This window comes from Tachypleus tridentatus, chromosome 12, assembly GCF_004210375.1.
Source record: "Tachypleus tridentatus isolate NWPU-2018 chromosome 12, ASM421037v1, whole genome shotgun sequence".
In the NCBI taxonomy this organism is placed as follows: Eukaryota; Metazoa; Arthropoda; class Merostomata; order Xiphosura; family Limulidae; genus Tachypleus; species Tachypleus tridentatus.
The window spans coordinates 105,448,762-105,467,634 of NC_134836.1; the positions used below are offsets into that span (position 1 = coordinate 105,448,762).

Here is an 18,873-nt window from a genome sequence, read left to right on the forward strand (position 1 = left end):
CATGCCTTTACAATCAGAAAGAGACTGCACAAGTTTAACTTGCATGGGAGGTGTGCAAGGAGGAAACCTTTGTTCTCTGAGAGAAACATCAAGGCCAGACTGAAGTTTGCCAGATAGAATGTAGACAAAGACCAGGACTTCTGGAATAATGTTCTTTGGACAGTTGGGTCCAAAACTGAATTATTTGGACACCAGAACAGAGGACATGTTTGGCGTAAACCAAATACAGCATTCCAGGAAAAGAACCTCATGCCAACTGTGAAGCATGGAGGTGGAAGTATCATGGTTAGGGGCTGCTTTGCTGCAGCAGGACCTGGACAGCTCACAATCATAGAATCCACCATTAATTCTACTGTGTATCAGAAGGTGCTTGAGTGTCATATGAGATCATCTGTACGAAAATTAAAGCTGAAGCGGAACTGGACCCTGTAACACGACAATGACCCAAAACATATCAGTAAATCCACCAAGAACTGGCTGAAAACTAAGAAACGGAGAGTCCTGGAATGGCCGAATTAAAGCCCAGATCTTAATCCCATTGAGATGCTGTGGGTGACTTGAAACGGGCTCTACATGCAAGAAACCCCTCAAACATCTCACAGCTGACAGAATTCTGCATTGAGGAGTGAGACAAACTTTCTTCAGACTGATGTCAGAGACTGGTAGATGGCTACAAGAAGCATCTCACTGCAGTTATTTCAGCCAAAGGGGGTAACACTAGCTATTAGGGGGTAGGGTTTCCTAACTTTTTCCTCGGTTAGAATATGCATTTTTGTAGAGTTACATTTACAGAAGATCTTGAAAAGTCTTTTCTTCAGTTTTAATTGTTTAGTTATGTTCCTATAATCTCTCAGTATTGTTAAAATTTAGATTAAATATCTATATATCCAAAAATGTTATAAAAATACACAGACTTTCATAGAATGTACTAACTTTTTTACATGACTGTAATTAGAAACACAGTATGATGAATATTATAAACAAAGTTACAAACTTTTTACGAAATTTTTATTCTGCATACCAAAATATTGGCCCGGCATGGTCAGGTGGCCAAGGCACAGGACTCCTTATAGGAGGTTCGAATCCCCGTCCCACCAAACACACTCGCCCTTTCAGCTGTGGGGGCGTTATAATGTAACGGTCAGTCTCAATATTCGTTGGTAAAAGAGTAGTCCAAGAGTTGACAGTGAGTGATGATGACTAGCTATCCTCCCTTTAGTCTTACAGTGCTAAATTAGAACGAGTAGCGCAGGTAGCCCTTGTGTAGCTTTGTGTGATATTCAAACCAAAAATATTTCTAAGATTCTAAAAAGTTCTTTTGTTAATTTAAATATTTCCCTCCTTTTGTAATGGCTTAGTGATACGTCTGAGTACTTATGTAATACTTTAAATCGGGTTTCGATATCTGAGTGGGCAGAGGAAAAACTTACAGACTGTGTAACTCTTTTTTTTTTTTTTGCCCGGAACACTGAATGTTTTCACTCATTTTACTACAAGCGCCATCTGATGTGCAATAACGAAATGTATAGTTGCCTTTAGGATGCCTAAACTAACAAAATTAAATCTTTAAATGTCTTTATATTACTAGTAAAAAAAAAAAAAAAATACAGTTTTTTTAATGATACTAATTTTAAAATTTAAAGCATTAAACGTGATATAGAGGGAGAACTTGTTATTTATAAAACTAAAATACATTCATCGAATGTTAAAATAAGTAATGTAACATTAATTACTTTCAATAGATGGCACTAAGGGAAATAAACAGAGTAACTTCCAGAAGTTGGTATACTCTAACACTGTCGTGCTTTTCTGAGTTAGAAATATTAAGCGACCAGCCATCCAAAACCCATATTTAATATCAAATAAATTTCAGCCATTGTTTAAATTGCATTGTACAAATAATGATTGTTTTTTTTCTAATTTCGCACAAACTTACACGAGGGCTATCTGCGCTAGCCGTCTCTAATTTAACAGTGAAAGACTAGAAAGAAGGCAACTAGTCATCACTACCCACCGCCATCTGTTCGGTTACTCTTTTACCAACGAATGATAGGAATGACCATTACTTTATAACCCTACCACAGTCGAAAGAGCAAGCATATTTGATGGGACAAGGATTCGAACTAGCGATCTTCTGATTAGGAGTCGATCGCCCTAACCACCTGGCCATATCGGATCTGTGAAAAAAAAAGATCAACATGCTTATAATACCTAAAATAACGTATTTGTGGCTCATACCTCTTATTACAACTAACGAAACAAAATTTATCACATAGTCAAATCCATCTCCATTACAGCGTAGTATAATTCGTATGCGGGAAGTCAGTATTATTGAATTATTGCTCTGTTGGACTTATCTGATGACTTAGTTTTATAAAAAAAACACACCAGGAATTATTCATAGTGCGTAATAGCGTCATTACAGAAGATAACCAAATCATTTCTATGAAACTTTATGAAATTAAAACAAACAAACAACGTTTTATAGAAAATAATTTCTTACCTATCATTTGTGAAATAAATGTACTATTTAAATGTTTGCAGTTCAAAACTTTAAGTGCGTCCATAAAAAGTGGCAAGAACACTTAGCAATATTAAAAGTCGACACTAAAATCAGACATTTCAAATTAAAATATGCATGAGACCCGAAACGAGTGTGCTCTCTGATAAGAAGGACACTTTAAAGTAATTACAATTTAATCTCGTCACGTTATTCTTAAGAAACGACATACATTTCTCGTCTCAAAGTTAAACACTTATAATTTTATCCAGCTATGACGTCAATGTATTATGAAATGAACCGATTCACACTCTAGGCTTTGCTGTGTTTTTGGTTGATAAAGTTAAGCTGCCTTCTTAAACTTAATTATTTTCCATTGTCCAACCCGACCTGTCTGAGATGAGTGAATAATTACTGAACTTCTTGTCTGTTTTATTTCTTTCAACATCCTTTTAGTATCAGATAAAATTAATATTTAAAATAGATAATTATAAGAGAAAAAAAAACATCAGCAATCACTTATATTAATTTAAAATGACGTAAAAAGGCTATTTGATGAATTAATAAAATTGTCGAGTCAAAACCATCCATCGATCAAAACGAGTTAAAACTTAGTTTTATGACACAAATGAAAACAATATAATAATAGAGGGACTCCGATGTAATCCTTATGACACGTTCTCTCGCGCATGCACACATACACATACATACCAAGCTTTTAGTCAAACTCTTGTGGAAGCATTGGAAATATATAATGGTATACCTTAGATGTGCCTTTCCACATGTAGTTCTTTTTATGTCAGTTTAAATGGCTGAAACAACAATAAAAACACGTGAATAGTGAATAGCTATTTTGTAGCCGTAGGTTACTTAATCTAAGTTAATACTGCATGGGTTTCTAGACCCCTTTCAACCACGAATTCTTTAGACCTTGCAAATGTGGATGTGAGACTTCTCCAAAAGTTTGGTTTATCCAGCATTGATAACTGTTCTTTATTATATATATATATGCACGTTCACTATGAGACTTAAACAAAGACGAGAAGCTTATCTGTTAGCAGTCCTTATTATTATCATTACGGAATACATCTGGATCATAATTTCCAAAAGCTATCAGGCATGTTTCAATTGCAGATGTTGAATTAGATAGCTGATATGAAAAGTAAAATTAGGAGTTGGTTGAGTGCTTAGGTCTACACCATTTCAGCTCTTACTGTCTTTCAATGTCTGCAGCCAGTTGGGAGAAGGCAGTCATCTCCAATATTTATAGAGAAAAGGCAGTTGTTAAACCAGCCTTATAATAGAAATAAACCACCCGATATTTCCACATTTGTATGAATCCAAACCTTCACCCTTTTAATTAGTATTGAACAAAATGATGTAACTTATAGTATTTAAACTGTTGAATAACACTAACTCAAGAACGCTTTTACTCTCGTCTTTCTCGGTAATGCTCAAGTATACATCGTCGCTTAGCAACAAAACTATCACCTGATTGTTCTTAGGCCTACTTTGGTGTTTCTAACAAATCAACATGAAATTGAGATTTCAAAATAAACAAGGACCAATCAGGCGATAGTTTTGTTGTTAAGTGACGATGTATGTTCTTGAACATTACCAAAAAAGGAGCGCGAAAGCGTTCTCGACAGAATAACAAAGGAAATAAGACGTTGATAGTAAGTGATATATGTATATATATACTATTGACATGTTCAATCATGGAAACAGCAAGTAAAATGAGCAAAAGATAAGATTATGAGATTGCCATAGGCTGAATGCCTCTGCACGTTTACAGAATATGTTTTAAATATCCGCATTAAAATGAATACAGTACAAAAGACGTTCAGTTTAGACCACTTGCACACATTCACTGATGTACGGCATTGTTCAAGGAAAACAATGTTAATTTCATTTTACAATGGCAACCGAATTTTGGGTCACACTCTATTGTACGAGAATGAACTGTGTCAGAATTTTACAATTTGGATAATTTATAGTGTGGCTGATGGCCATCCAGCCAATCACGCAGTGTCACATCAGCATAATACATATAAAATACAGGAAGTTACAATGTTTCCAACGGTAACATTCGCTCCTAGCTCACAAAACAGAAATTTCAAATGACAAACGTATTTATGTAGCAATTTTGGTAAATAATAGCCACTCCATGTGACACAGTGAGGCGAACTTGTAGATTTCAATAATAGATTTGGTTTGTTTTGAGTTTCGCGGAAAACTACATGAGGTCTATCTGCGCTGGTCATCCCTACTTTATCAGCAGAAGACAAGGGAGAAGGCAACTAGTCATCACCACCTACTGCTAGCTCTTGGACTATTATTTTACCAAGGAATAGTACGATTAACCGTCACATTATAACTCCTCCCTCCCGGCTGAAAGGACAACCATAATTGGTAGGATAGAGATGGTTTCAGTTGGAGCCGTATGTAAACTTTGCAGAGAGTAGAGTTACTGATAGAAATAGTCGAGGTAAAAAGTCCAAATTCTTTAAGAGTGATGTTAAGTACCAATACACGTCGCACATGACAAACTAGAAGTAATCTCAGCAATTACGAAGATGAAAATACAAATTTACAAAGTGCACGTGTTCCTGCTGAAAAGCAACTGCTTGGGAGAGAAAATTGAATAAATAAAGTTAAAATACGTGTTATACTTCAAACAATTATATGAGTAAAAGTGAGGAGGAACGGAATAAAGCTGTTTACAGATTGATTCAAATTCAGATTTTTGGAAACAACTATATTTGGGTTAATAGTTACATTGGTCTTACATTCGTCCTACTACATCTACAGTGAAGCGTGCTGGAGGTACAGTTATAAGTGTTCACTGCACCTCAGCTAAGTATGATTGGAAGTACAAGCAGAATTGATGGCTTCCTGGCTGCTGACAAGTACAGGATGGTTTTTTTTAAACCATTGTTTCATTCCTTCGAAAACAACACCTATTTGACAAGGATTCATCATTTAATAATATAGTGATCCCAAGTGTGGAATAACCGTGGTGAAATGGTGTTTAGAAGGGAACATGGAACTCGAAATCATGGCTTGGTCAAAACAAAGTCCCGTCCTGAATGTTATTAAGGCTGTGTAAGCTTGAAACATAGAAAGTAATACGCCAACCAGGCAAGTTGGCTGATTTGTGAGTAGAAATATGGGATATTTGGAATAATATCTCTTAGTCATACATTGATGAACTTATGATACCAACAACAACAAAGTGTATCTACTCTGTTTAAAATATTAGTTCGCTGAACAAATTACTTTCATTTGTTTTCTAGTGGCCCGGCATGGCCTCGTAATCCGACGGTCGCGGGTTTTGAATCCGCGTCACACAAAAAGTGCTCATCCTCCCAGCCGTGAGGGCGTTATAATAAACGGTCAATCCCACTATTCGTTGGTAAAAGAGTAGACCAAGAGTTGGCGGTGGGTGGTGATGACTAGCTCCCTTCCCTTTAGTCTTTCATTGTTAAATTAGGGACGGTTAGCGCAGATAGCCCTCGTGTAGCTTTGCTCGAAATTCAAAACAAACCAAATTTATTTCCTATTTTTAACAATGAAGTATTGGGTAAATAATCAATCTACCGGTTAATTGCAATTACCCTTTGTTTGTGACTCCTGAATGTGTTTCTTATGCCCCATTTTAGCGTTCTAAAACGTCTCTCTCTCATATATTGGTTCTTAGCTCAGATTTTGCTCGACATTTCAAACAAATGTTTTTTCTTACTCAAGAAGAGCTCTTATTAGTCCTAAGAATAGGAATGTTTGCCATCTTATTCTAAAAAAAATATAAAATAAGTATTTTTTATACCTTACAATAAGGAAAACTTAATTTTTGTTTAATTTCTTTTGGTTATTTTTAATCACACAGCTACGCAATGTGTTCTGCTCATCAAGGGTATCGAAACTCGAATCTGAGTGTCGTAAGTCTGTAGATTTACTGCAGGATCGCTTGAAGGATCTCTTTTTAAAAGAATTGGAAAATATGTTTTAAACTAGAGAAAACCTAATACTAATCTATACATTTAGTAGGGATATCGCTTTTGTGAATATTCTTATGTTTGCATGCTTCATTGTAACTTTAGTTTTTAAGCTAGTTGTGCTTTGTCCATTTCGGAAATCAAAATCCGAATTTGGGAAATCGATCTAAAAAGTTTACTTTTACTTACTTAAAGGAACAATCACGAGATGGCGCTTTGTAAATATTAGGGTTCCCTGCATACCATACCTGGTTTCACAGCAGACGCTGTTTTGTAGCTATGAAACTAGTAGCACGTGCAGTTCGAGAATGGTGATGCTGCGTAACCTAGAGACTCTTTATCTAACTAAATGATCTTGAATAACAGTTTGAGAGGAAAACGTACTGTATTTATGTTTGTAACCATAACTGAGCGGTTTTCTTAAATTTACAGTTATTTCACTAACGTGTATTCTGAATGGCTTTCTTTCCATTTTAAAAGCTTTTGGAACAAGCTTCAAAATTAATTCTCCGAAGGTCAGCTCTTAGGTACTCTGCTTTCTATGAGTCGATGTATCATATTAGTAAGGCGTCTTTTACTGAAACTCTTATATGAGAAATCTCGGAAGGCTAATCGGTTTGGTATTTATAGAAAGTCTAAAAATCAAGTCATGTAGTCTGTAATGGTTCGCTAAATTTTCTTTAATATTAATCTTATATTTGAAGTTGTATAAGTAACAAAAGCAAAAAAAATGGATATAGAGTTTTGATTCGTGTAAATTTAGCAGTTCGACGAACTGTTTTTAAAAAAGTTGTATTAGTCTAAGTGACAAAAAGAAGAGATTTCAAGAAGATATGGAATTTATTGATTTGTTACTTTCACCTGATAACCAAAGTTGACAGAAAACTAAGCCTAATTAATTTAACACTGATCATTCTTTCTTTTATTTTCTGTGCTTTAGCTCAAGATCATGGATGGCAACATTAAGACAGTAACCGCCAGGAGGAAAGTGTTATTTTCTCGGCTTATTAACCGCCGAAGGTTCGACAATGAGGAGTTAGAGTCCTTATACCAGCGTTATACCTTTAAGATTCAACAGTCCTCAATTGTCAGTGTTCTTGGGCTCTTCATTTTCTTCACTGGAATTCTAACCATTTTACATTTTGCCTTTGTCAAAACTGCTACTGCTGCAAACTTGTATTTCCTGCTACACTGTCTTGCTTTTGTCTCGATACTGGCATTCATCTACACGAGATGGCATAAAGATTATTACCTGCTGACTTACTGCTACGTAATTGTATGCTTTTTTGTAATCTTTTGTCTGTTTTGCATGCCTCTTGACATTGGGACGAGAGGGGCTTGGGGTTCAGGGTCGTGGGGTGCCCGACACACTGCCGCTGACGGTGTATGGGAGATAATATATTGTTTATTCGTGTCGTATACCATGCTACCGTTGAGAACAAGGGTATCAATGACTCTTGGACTGGTTTTACCGATTATTCATACCAGCATAGCCTCAACGATGGCTCAAGAATTTCCTGGACTGCTGATGCATCAAGTAAGTTGTATGTTGGTGAATTTCTGTTTGGTTTAAGATTAGAAGTTAAGTTATGTGTTCAGTGCCACTATATTTTATATTATAAATCCAAGTCAATGAGAATAAATTCAAATGTTTCGCAAAGATCCCTTTAGTATTTTCATTGGTTAAACATTAAACAATTGGAGAATTTTGAAGTGTTTGCTTAATTCATGCAATTAAAGAGTTGATTTAACCATTTGTATTTTAATCAAAGCCGAATGTTTTCAAGAACTGGATATATTTGTGTGGTCATCATGCCATCTCAGTGTATTTTATAATATAGTTTTCTCAAGCATCAACAAGAACCAGCTTTGTATATAGATCTCAGAGGTCAACTTCAAAGGTCATCTATTTTTCGAAGGAATCGAAACGAAAATTTATATTTAGTTCCTATTTCAACTATTCTTCAGTCAATATTTACCTTTCTTTCAATTACTCATGTAGGCAACAGTTTGTCAAACCGCGTGTGGTCGAGTGGTTAGCGTGCATGGAGAGTCCCATTGCCTCAAAAACACACCCCGCACTTTGGAGCAATGGTTGGAACATAAGAGTACTGCTCAAATCCCACGACGATATCTGACGAAAAATTCTGTCGATCGTTTGTTTCTCGTCTAGTCTCGTAATAGTTCAAAATTAGAGACGACTTTTCACAAATAACCTTTGTGCGGCTTTGCGCGAAAGTTCTCAAACAAGCAAACAATCAAGTGGTAACGTGTCCAGCTAAAAGCTTTATAAAAGCACTTAAAGTGCGTTCATTTATTAGCTTAATAGTTTAATCTCTAGGTAATAGCATCGTTGAAGCTTATGATAATCTAGTACGATGGTACGGATCAACTAACAACTGAGTTAGTTATACTGTCTATATAAATCAGTCAGTTACTATATTAAAGATTAAAGTGACAGAAGTGACGATTTACGTGCCTTGATTTAGGGCACTTGATTCGCAATCTGAAGGCTGCGGGTTCGACTTTTTATCCCACCAAACATGCTCGATCTTTTGACCATGAGGGCGTTATAAGGTGACGGTCAATTCGTTGGTAAAAGAGTATCACAAAAGTTAGTGGTGGGCGGTGTTGATTAGCTATCTTTCCTCTAGTTTTTCACTTCTAAATTAGGCACGGCTAGCGCAGATAACCATCGTGTAGCTTTGGGCAAAATTCAAACAAACCATTCAAACCGAATAGCATCTTGAATGACACATCAGCCAAACAGCTAGACATTCTTAGTTTAGAACTGTTAACCAAAAGCAGGACAGACACTCAACAACACTTGCTGCCTATGAGGCTACTGTGAACCGTATATTGACCGCCTTGGTTCCTAGTGGCTCAGCGGTATGTCTGCGGACTTACAACGCTAAAAACCGGGTTTCGATACACAAAGCCCATTGTGTAGCTTTGTGCTTAATTTAACAACAACAACATTTGACTGCCTTGATTATAAAATCCTTACAACTAAAACTACAGCAGTGGCCTATCGCGGCTCGAACTTCGGACATTCCGATCTGCATTCTGGGTGTTGTATAATCACATCTTTAGGTTTCGATGGGGTTCTTTTCATCCTAAGTAGCAAACTTAAATTATGTGTCATACTTTATCTGTACTTACAAAAGAACGATAAGCTATCCAAATTTAAGAGCTCCGTTAAACGTAGGGTTCATTTGAATGACTGATTTAAATTTTAAGTTCTTAATGAACCATCGATGTCACCAGCTCTTAGCAGCTTTGATAAAAGTGTCTGAATGATTAAGATGCTCTTTGTATTTAAGGTTAAATTATTACCTCGAGTCGTGAAATGTAATATCTCGCACTTCATCACGTTCCACACCACTCCCCCTTTTTTTTTCGCGTATTTTTTGCGAGAAAATTCTCAAATAAACAAACAAACTGTAGGTCGAATTATATTTGTTCCGTTTGAATTGTATGTTTGCTTGGTTGAATATTTTCCTGTTGTGTCATTTGAGTTGGATATTATTAATAATGAATCTTAGGAAAAAAATACGTGAATTTATCTTTAAGATATTCATTCATAAATGAATGAGAGTTGGCTCCACCTCTGATTTAGAATGCAAGCATGAATGTTTTATCAGTATGGCCTAGTCGGCTGTTATAGACGCTATGGAAGAAAACCTCATTCATAACTATAGAAGACAAGACCATTGTTCTCTTTACACAACAATTTTTGTTGTGTTGGTAAATTACTATTTGTCAATATAGCTTTATATTTGCATAATGTACAGCTTTATGCTAAAAACAAAGCAAACATGCTCGCCCTTTCAGCCGTGGGGTCGTATTAATGTAACAGTCAATCCCACTTCTCGCTAGTAAAAGAGTAGCCCAAGAGTTGATGGTGGGTGGTCATGACCAGCTGATTTCCTCTAGTCGTACACTGCTAAATTAGGGATGGCTAGCGCAGATAGCTCTCGTGTAGCTTTGCGAGAAATTAAAAAAAAGCAAACAAACCTGGCCAAACCTGTTTCAGAATGTTTAAAAATTAATGTTCGTAAAACATACCTGGTAGGTAACAGAACGATGCGAATGATAAAAAATTGTAGGTCCTCAGGAAGGACATTGAATTGTTAAAAAGGGCTCAGAGAAGAGGCTGAAATCTCTTAAGAGGAACAGTTTATTCAGGGATATTTTTTCAACTAATAACACAGGCTTACGAATTTAAACTTCGTAAAAGCTGTTTTGATTATAATAACGAATTTTCCATACTTCAGCTACACGGAGTTTGAAATTAACATATTTGATTTTTTCTACCCCGTAGAGATTTTTTACAAACCGAGAAGAAAAAAAAACTAATATTATTTAGTATACCACAATAAACAGTTTTTTTATTATCATTTTTGAGTTCTAGAACGATCGATAAGACTCTCACATCACGATTGGTTCGAGAGAAACTCATAGCCAATGGTTGTGAACATTTTAAGTAAACAAAATGTGGTCAAATTTCAATTAAAATGATTCACTTATGTAAATGTACATATGACGTTTTGTGAAAAAAAGCTACGAGATGGAGAAAAAGGTATCATTTTCGGTTTCAGCGTAGAGAATTATGTAGCACATGTAAAAATTCCAAGACAATAAAATCATCCCAGGCCTGCGTAATGTTTCATTCATTATCGTTTTTGGATATTTACAAAGCAAGTCAGTTAATGAAAATACTTCAGTATGCCTGCGAACTTTAGAAACATCAATGCGCCGAGATTAAAAATAATCGTGAAATAGAAATTTCACTTTGAAAATGTGAAGGGTAAACCAGCTGAAGCAATAAAAGTTTCTCGTTAAAAAATGTGAAAGGTATATCAAAGTGTAAAGTTCTCTGAGAATTTGTGACCAATAATATAGGCCTAATGCAGTACGATTTTATAATATAGGCCTAATTGGGTGGTGTTGAATAATACAGACCTAATTGGATAGGATTGAGTAATATATGCTTAATGGAGTAAGATTGAGTAGTGTAGGCCTAATTGGGTAGGATCGAATAATATAGGCTTAACACTCTTACGAAAAGACGTTTCAAGTCCTGATTTCTCCAAGCCCGTTCCCCTGGCTGTGGTTTCGCTAGATAGTAGATAGGGACAGTGGGAATCTTGTTAATCCATTCATTAATCGATTTAAATGGCAATTTCATTTAAATACAAAATTATTAGCCTAATATTAATAACCTTTCAAGTTGCTCTGGGGCCTATTAGGCTCCACTTTTCGTAGGAGTGTTAAAGGAATAAGACTGAATAGTATAGGCCTAATGGGTAGGATTTGCTTTGTCATTCACTGAGATTGGAACATATGTTTTTGTTTTTAATTTAAAAATAAAGATTATTTGCCAGCACGATTTAATGTTTTATAATTCATTGAAAACTCGTCGTAATATGATGGTATACATCCTGTGAGTTAGTTGTCTAACAAAGAATAAAAGTTTCATATTTCACGACAAACTGTAACGACAGTGTCACAAAGTATGGATGAATAAACCATACAAGACCAACAACAGGTTTAAAGTAGTTGAATTCAATTAAAAAGGTAAATTTACTATAGCAAAAATAAAGATTAGACTCACTATTACGGAACAATAACAAATTTGTGTGGGTGCAAATGTCGACATTTTCTATCCATGGTGTTGTGTATTTACTTACTACTAGAATACTATGGTATTTTTAGCTGCATATTATTAAAGCGTTAAGATTTACGTTTTGTTCTGTTTAGTGCAAAGCTGAACAATGTATTATTCTTCACTTTGCCCATAGCAGCAACAAAATAAGTGACGTCACTATACCTGGTCCATGGTGCAGAATTGCACGGGGCTCTTAAAAGCTATTTAACGACTTTATCCACCCCAAGAATCTTGGTGGGATCTCGAGGCGCATTGAGCCACACATTACAATGCTATAAGGCTTAAAACCTATCGCTAACCCGCTTAGGAACGAACAAGGGAAGAAGCTACTTTTTATGGAGGACGACTTTTAACTCGACCTATAAATGATGGTCAGTTTGTTTGGTTTGATGAATTTCGCGCAAAGCTACACGAGGGCTATCTGCGCTAGCCGTCCCTAATTTTGCAGTGTAAAACTAGAGGGAAGGCAGCTAATCATCACCACCCACCGCCAACTCTTGGGTTACTCTTTTACTAACGAATAGTGAGATTGACCGTAACATTATAACACACCAACGGCTGATAGGGCGAGCATATTTATTGTGACGGGAATTCGAGCCAGTGACCCTCGGATTACGAATCGAGTGCCTTAACCACCTGGCCATGCTGGTCATGATGGTAGAAAAGATAAGGTATTGAGAATTTCATTATCGTCTGTCCAGTACACCAAATATTGGTATGCATGATTTATTTTGAACAAATTATGCTTTGACCTGAAAATTATATAGTCTACCACTAAGAACAACCAGGATATACAGAACAGTGTGATCTTCAAAATATTCCAAACTTGAATAAATGAATTCAAGTTTTTCGATTTTTCCTTTTTATTTTGCTACATTTGTCGTATTTGAAGCAATAAAAAAGTTTGTTTAGTACACATATTTAAAAGTTAAACGTTAATAGTTGTATGTTACTTCGATTTTCTACTAGTTTGCTAAATCATCACTATTGTTTAATTCGTCATTTTAGTTCCAGTTGTCTTAAAACTAAACAGTGTGTTTCATGCAGAGAAATTGTCTAGAACTTTCTACTGACACTCCATTAATCACACTACCTTGTGCATCTTTGTTCTTCTACTAAGAAACGTTCGTTTTAAGTGGCTAAGTTTGTTTTGAATTTCCCACAAAGCTACACGAGAGCTATCTGCGCTAGCCGTCCCTAATTTAGCAGTGTAAAACTAGAGGGAAGACAGCTAGCCATCACCAACTCTTGGGCTACTCATTTACAAAAATAATGGGATTGACTATCACATATAACGCTCCCACGGCTGAAAGGGCGAGCATGTTTGATGTAAAGGTGGTTCGAATCTGGGACTCTCAGATTACAAGTCGAGTGTCTTAACCACGTGGTCATGCCAGGTCTAGGTGACGTAAGTACTTCATCAAGTTTTCAAACCATTAATGAACGTGGGAGAAGAATCGATGAATTAAAGCATACCGTTTAACACAGAATATATATTTTTAAAATTTTTTCTTCTCTCTACATTTAGAGATGAACATACTCAACTGCATTTTCTGTTTTGTGTTTAAAATTTAATTCAATTAAGAATCAGGGGTAAAATTAATTTTCAAATGTACTTAAGTAACCGAAATTCCCAAACATGTTTTTACAAGAGTTTCGACTGTCACGAAATGTTCTAGTTTTAACTAATAAGAAACATACACTTAGCTCCAGGAATTTTTTTTTATTTCTCTTCCTTTAATAATCTGAACCATTTACAAAAGTGAAAAATATTCATTTAGTTATAACTGGTATCAACTAAAACATTATTTATTATTCTTTAAATAGATGTTGTCACCATTTATGAAACACAGTATTTGAAGTAATTGCAGATATGGTGAGCAAAATGGGTATAAAAAGGCAAAACTGAATGATACCTTTATCGTGTGAAGATGAATTGCACTCGAACATAAACTCAAGTGTTGATAGTTTGTACCATGACTAGTTGTCATCCATCAATCAGAAAGTGTCATACCAATATGAAATTTTAAAAAAAGTACAGGCAGTCATACTATCTATACCTGGTATTAATAGTAAGGTGATTCCAGTCATGGTTCTTCCAACAGAAATATCAAAAGATAAAGGAGTAGAGATAAAAATCTTCTCTTTCCGAGGAAACTCCAAAAAAACCATTGTGTTAAGATTCCACGTTTTACTGGAACTTCATACAAAAATTCTGAAGAGAAAAGGTGAAACTGATACTGTTAATTATAAAAGTGCTGGGGGTAGAAAACCAAGATTTTACAGAAGTATTCTGAAGTAATTCAAAATATACTTCGCAAGAGATAGACTATATATCTAGCAATAATACGTTGCTGTAAATATATGTATGAATATTATCCTGAGAACTCTGAAGAAACATTAAGCAGATTTGATCTCAATGAAGGTGTCACTGAAATTAATATTTGACCACAAACAGTGTAAATAGTAAAACTGGACGGATTCAGATAAACTATAGTCCAACTTAATGGCCTTCATCAACGGCAGTTTGTTTAACTGTAGATAAAATAACAGCATCATAGTCAAAGTGCAAATTATACTGTGAAGGATGATGGAGTATAGGTACACTTTTGGGTCAATATCTCAGCTAACAATGTAGGTAATTTACACAAAACTGATGGCGACCTAACTGCTGCCAAGTACATGTAATATGATATTACCTACAATACACAGTTAATGAGGTAGGGATTCATTTTCCTTCAAGGTAATTATCTCAAGCTTATTGTATCTGTGATGAAACTATATCTTGACAGTAAAGATGCTGATGTAACATTCTTGAGGATGTGTGATTTTATGTAGAGAGCTGTGGATAGCAATACGGGACATTTAGAACAATGTAATATAATCGTACATTAATGAATATAAAACACTGTGTAAGGCAGAGAGCTCACATACATCTTACTGATTTTTGAACTGTATTTTCTGTTACAGTTTGTTTTCACACTATTAATAAATGCATATTACTCATATGTTTCCATAATTATTTTCATTACTGGATTATATATATATATATATATATATATTATAAATTTGCTATATATTAAAACAAGTAAATAACATGTTAACCTTATGTATTAATTTGCGAACCTTCTCTGACTGTTCTATGTTTTGTTACGTTAAACTTAAACCACAGAATGGAAATAACACCAAATAATTAAAATAAAATCAAAACTATACACAGCTGTATCAGTATTAAAACTGTATTTAGAAAGATGAAACCAGTGAAGATACATGATTATAAAGCATGTTAACAACTACAAGTGGCATGTTAAACCTTCCTAATGGCTAGAATGTAAAACAAAACAAAAATTGGCTCGCGCTACTTTCTTTGAGAAGCGGTTTGTTTTTGATTTATTTATTCAGGTGAGATTTACTTCCTAATCCAAATAAATGAGCAAGTGCCAAAGTAATCTATCAGTGTCCATAAAATACTAAATAAGTTTTCACTTAACTTCTTGGTTTGATTTTTATTTCTACCAATATTTTAAGAATAAATACATTTCAAGTAGATACTTTTAAAGTCTTTATATCTCAGCCAAACAAATAAAAAACCATCGAGACTATATTTGAAAACGTTCCAAACTATTATTTTTGTTGCTTACACTTGGTATTCTAGACTCAACATGCACTCACAAGAGGTTTGTGAAAATTTTATCTGGAGAAATAATAAATTAGAACAGCGATATATGCATATGTATATAAGTGTTAGTTGGATATACTCCAGTTTATTTTACTTTTCTATGGTTAGAAGTTAGAATGCTCATTACAACTAAAAGAGCATCGAGTAATACTTAGTGCCTTCCTTTAGAAAACACACAGAAAACTTTAATAATAAAATGTATTGCGCTTAACTTTTTTATTTGAGATAATTTATTTTTTTACAGCGTCTCGCCCTCTCAGCCGTGGTGGCGTTATAATGTTACGATCAATCCCACTATTCGTTGGTAAAAGAGTAGCCCAGGAGTTGACGGTGGGTGATGATGACTAGCTGCCTTCCCTTTAGTTTTACACTGCTAAATTAGGGACGGCTAGCACAGATAGCCCTCGAGTAGCTTTGCGCAAAAAACAAAAACAAACAAATTTACAGCGTCAACTGGCGGTAGTTTTAGTTATCATTGATTAATGCACTATAATTAGGTAACTAATGAAACTATGTAACACAAATTTTGTTTCTGGATAGTACGTGTTATTTATTAATTGCTTATGTTGTAAAAGTACAAAAAATGGCCATTATTCCCTTCAAACTTTGCTTTTATGACCTAGATAATGAAATTTAGAAATTAACCTATTTTCTATGTAAAAACGGGCAAATTTGCACATTTTCATTTACATAAGGTCTGAATAAAACAACATATGAATCAAGATTTACATGTATTTATACTAAAGTTATACAAAAAGGAACAAAAAGGTTTAGAAGTGAGTAGTTTTTCGAGATTTGCTACTGTAATGTAAATCACTTTCGCGTATCAGCCCACAATATATAGTCTCCCATCATGTTTTCGTTATACGTTCCCAGGTCACAAAAGCAAAGTTTGAAGATAAAAATAGGTCTTTTCCATTTACTTTAGGCATAAGCAATTGGACAATAACGCTTTCTGCCCAGGAACAAGAAAAAGTAAAAATTTTGTTACATAGTGTCATTAAACCTTCATAGGGGCTTTCAGTAAATTAAGACGAGATACTTAAACAGTTTTAATATCTTTCTGACAAATTCAGCTACTTTTTTAAAATAATTGTTAAGAAATTAAATTGTTTTGTTCGTTCTTAGCTCGCGTTATTCTTTCAAAACAGAATAAATAAGTTTTACTTGTGCTTATTTTGATTAAACCTTGTTGAGCCACTCCCACTTGGTTTGGTAATTGTAATTAATAATTACAAATAAATAACCAGCATTGAAATACCATATAATGTTGCGCTATTAATGTGTACCATGAAAGTATGATCAGAATATGACTTAAGTAAAACTGATAGTAATTATAACTTTACTTTCTTATTCATGTAAATTGGTGATATTATATATATGTATGGATATAGCACCTAGACCACTAGTTTGGTTGGTTAGTTGGTTTGGTGTTTTATGGCACAAAGCAGCTAGGATATCTGCGCCAAACATCCGGTAAAAAGTAAATTTAGTAAAATTCATAAAAGGAAGTAAAGGTAAAACAAAACAAAGTTTAATAAAACATAAATAACATAAAACCAATGTTTACATATAGTCTACAACATTAAGAGAAAAACTGCAGTAATACAAGTTGTAAAGGACTTTCTGTAGCATAAGTGTAATTATCATAACTCGCCAGGAAGAAGACCACTATGACATCTATTGCATTCCAACTGCTCTCGTGAGCAGTTGACGACACTTCATACAGCAGAGGTGGCGTTGTTGATGTATTGTAACGAAATCACTTCTCTTTTCATCCATGGATACGTAACGTAGTTTGTTGGACCCAAATTATCAAATGTATTGTGTTTGTCATGCAAATATTTTTAATATTTCCGAATAGGCTACATTTTGAGTGGTTAGACTACTGTAACATATAATACGGTTAACTGAGTTTGTAAGAATTATACTTTCAGCTATCTCTATGTTTTTAGGTTGGTGTATTATAACACCCGGGCCTGGCATGGCCAAGCGCGTAAGGCGTGCGGCTTGTAATTCGCGGGTTCGCGCCCGCGTCGCGCCAAACATGCTCGTCCTCCCAGCCGTGGGGCGTTATAATGTGACGGTCAATCCCACTATTCGTTGGTAAAAGAGTAGCCCAAGAGTTGGTGGTGGGTGGTGATGACTAGCTGCCTTCCCTCTAGTCTTACACTGCTAAATTATGGACGGCTAGCACAGATAGCCCTCGAGTAGCTTTGTGCGACTGCTAAATTATGGACGGCTAGCGCAGATAGCCCTCGAGTAGCTTTGTGCGAAATTCCAAAAACTAAACCAACCATTAAAACACCCTTCTTTTCTGCTTTTACTCACAATTTCTTATAATTATACCGTGTAAAATAAGGGACACATTCGTTGAGATTGTATCTGAAAAATTGATTTTTTGATTTATACAAAAAGGTTCTAAAGTTATGTATTCACTTGTATGTTTTTATAATGAATATTTTATGGACTTAATTTAGGAACTACCAGCTGATATCCAACATTTGATTTGGCTTAAAAGCTTAATTTTCATGTTGCTGTTGTTTTTGTTGTAATTTTTTGGGGGAGTTTGTTTAATAATAAGAAACTGAAATCTGATGCTGTCAAGATAAGGACTGAAGAAGCCGAAAAATCACAGTATGAGGTCGAAAAGTGTAATTGAAAAAATACACAAACGTACTGAAAACCTCTGCTTGAAACTTAATACGATAAACTGAGAACCCATGCTAAAAACTTATAATGACATACTGAGAACCCATGCTAGAAACTTATAACGTCGAACTAAGACCCATGCCAGAAACTTATGCTTTCATTTCAAGTATTGAAGATAGAAGCGGTATATTTATACTATTAAGCTGTGAGATAGAGGAAGAAATTATTCTGATGTTAAGTTTTGAATTGGATTTAAACCATTCTTATGTTAGGATATTGTCCGGAACTGGAAGCCATTCATACCTTAGGATGTTGTCTGGAACTGAAAACCATTCTCATGTTAGAATATGGTCCGAAGGTGGAGACTATTCTCAGG

The 18,873-nt window shown here is 35.0% G+C and overlaps 1 protein-coding gene across 1 annotated transcript; it reads left to right on the forward strand.

The window, feature by feature from the left end:
- The first annotated feature begins 6,779 nt into the window (after positions 1-6,779).
- On the forward strand, positions 6,780-14,999 carry LOC143235847 (adenylate cyclase 1-like). The gene is made up of 3 exons (XM_076474086.1): positions 6,780-7,022; positions 7,436-8,032; positions 13,994-14,999. The coding sequence occupies exons 2-3, from the start codon at positions 7,445-7,447 to the stop codon at positions 14,024-14,026; spliced, it is 621 nt and encodes a 206-aa protein (XP_076330201.1). The 5' UTR covers positions 6,780-7,022; positions 7,436-7,444; the 3' UTR covers positions 14,027-14,999.
- Positions 15,000-18,873: the final 3,874 nt, after the last annotated feature.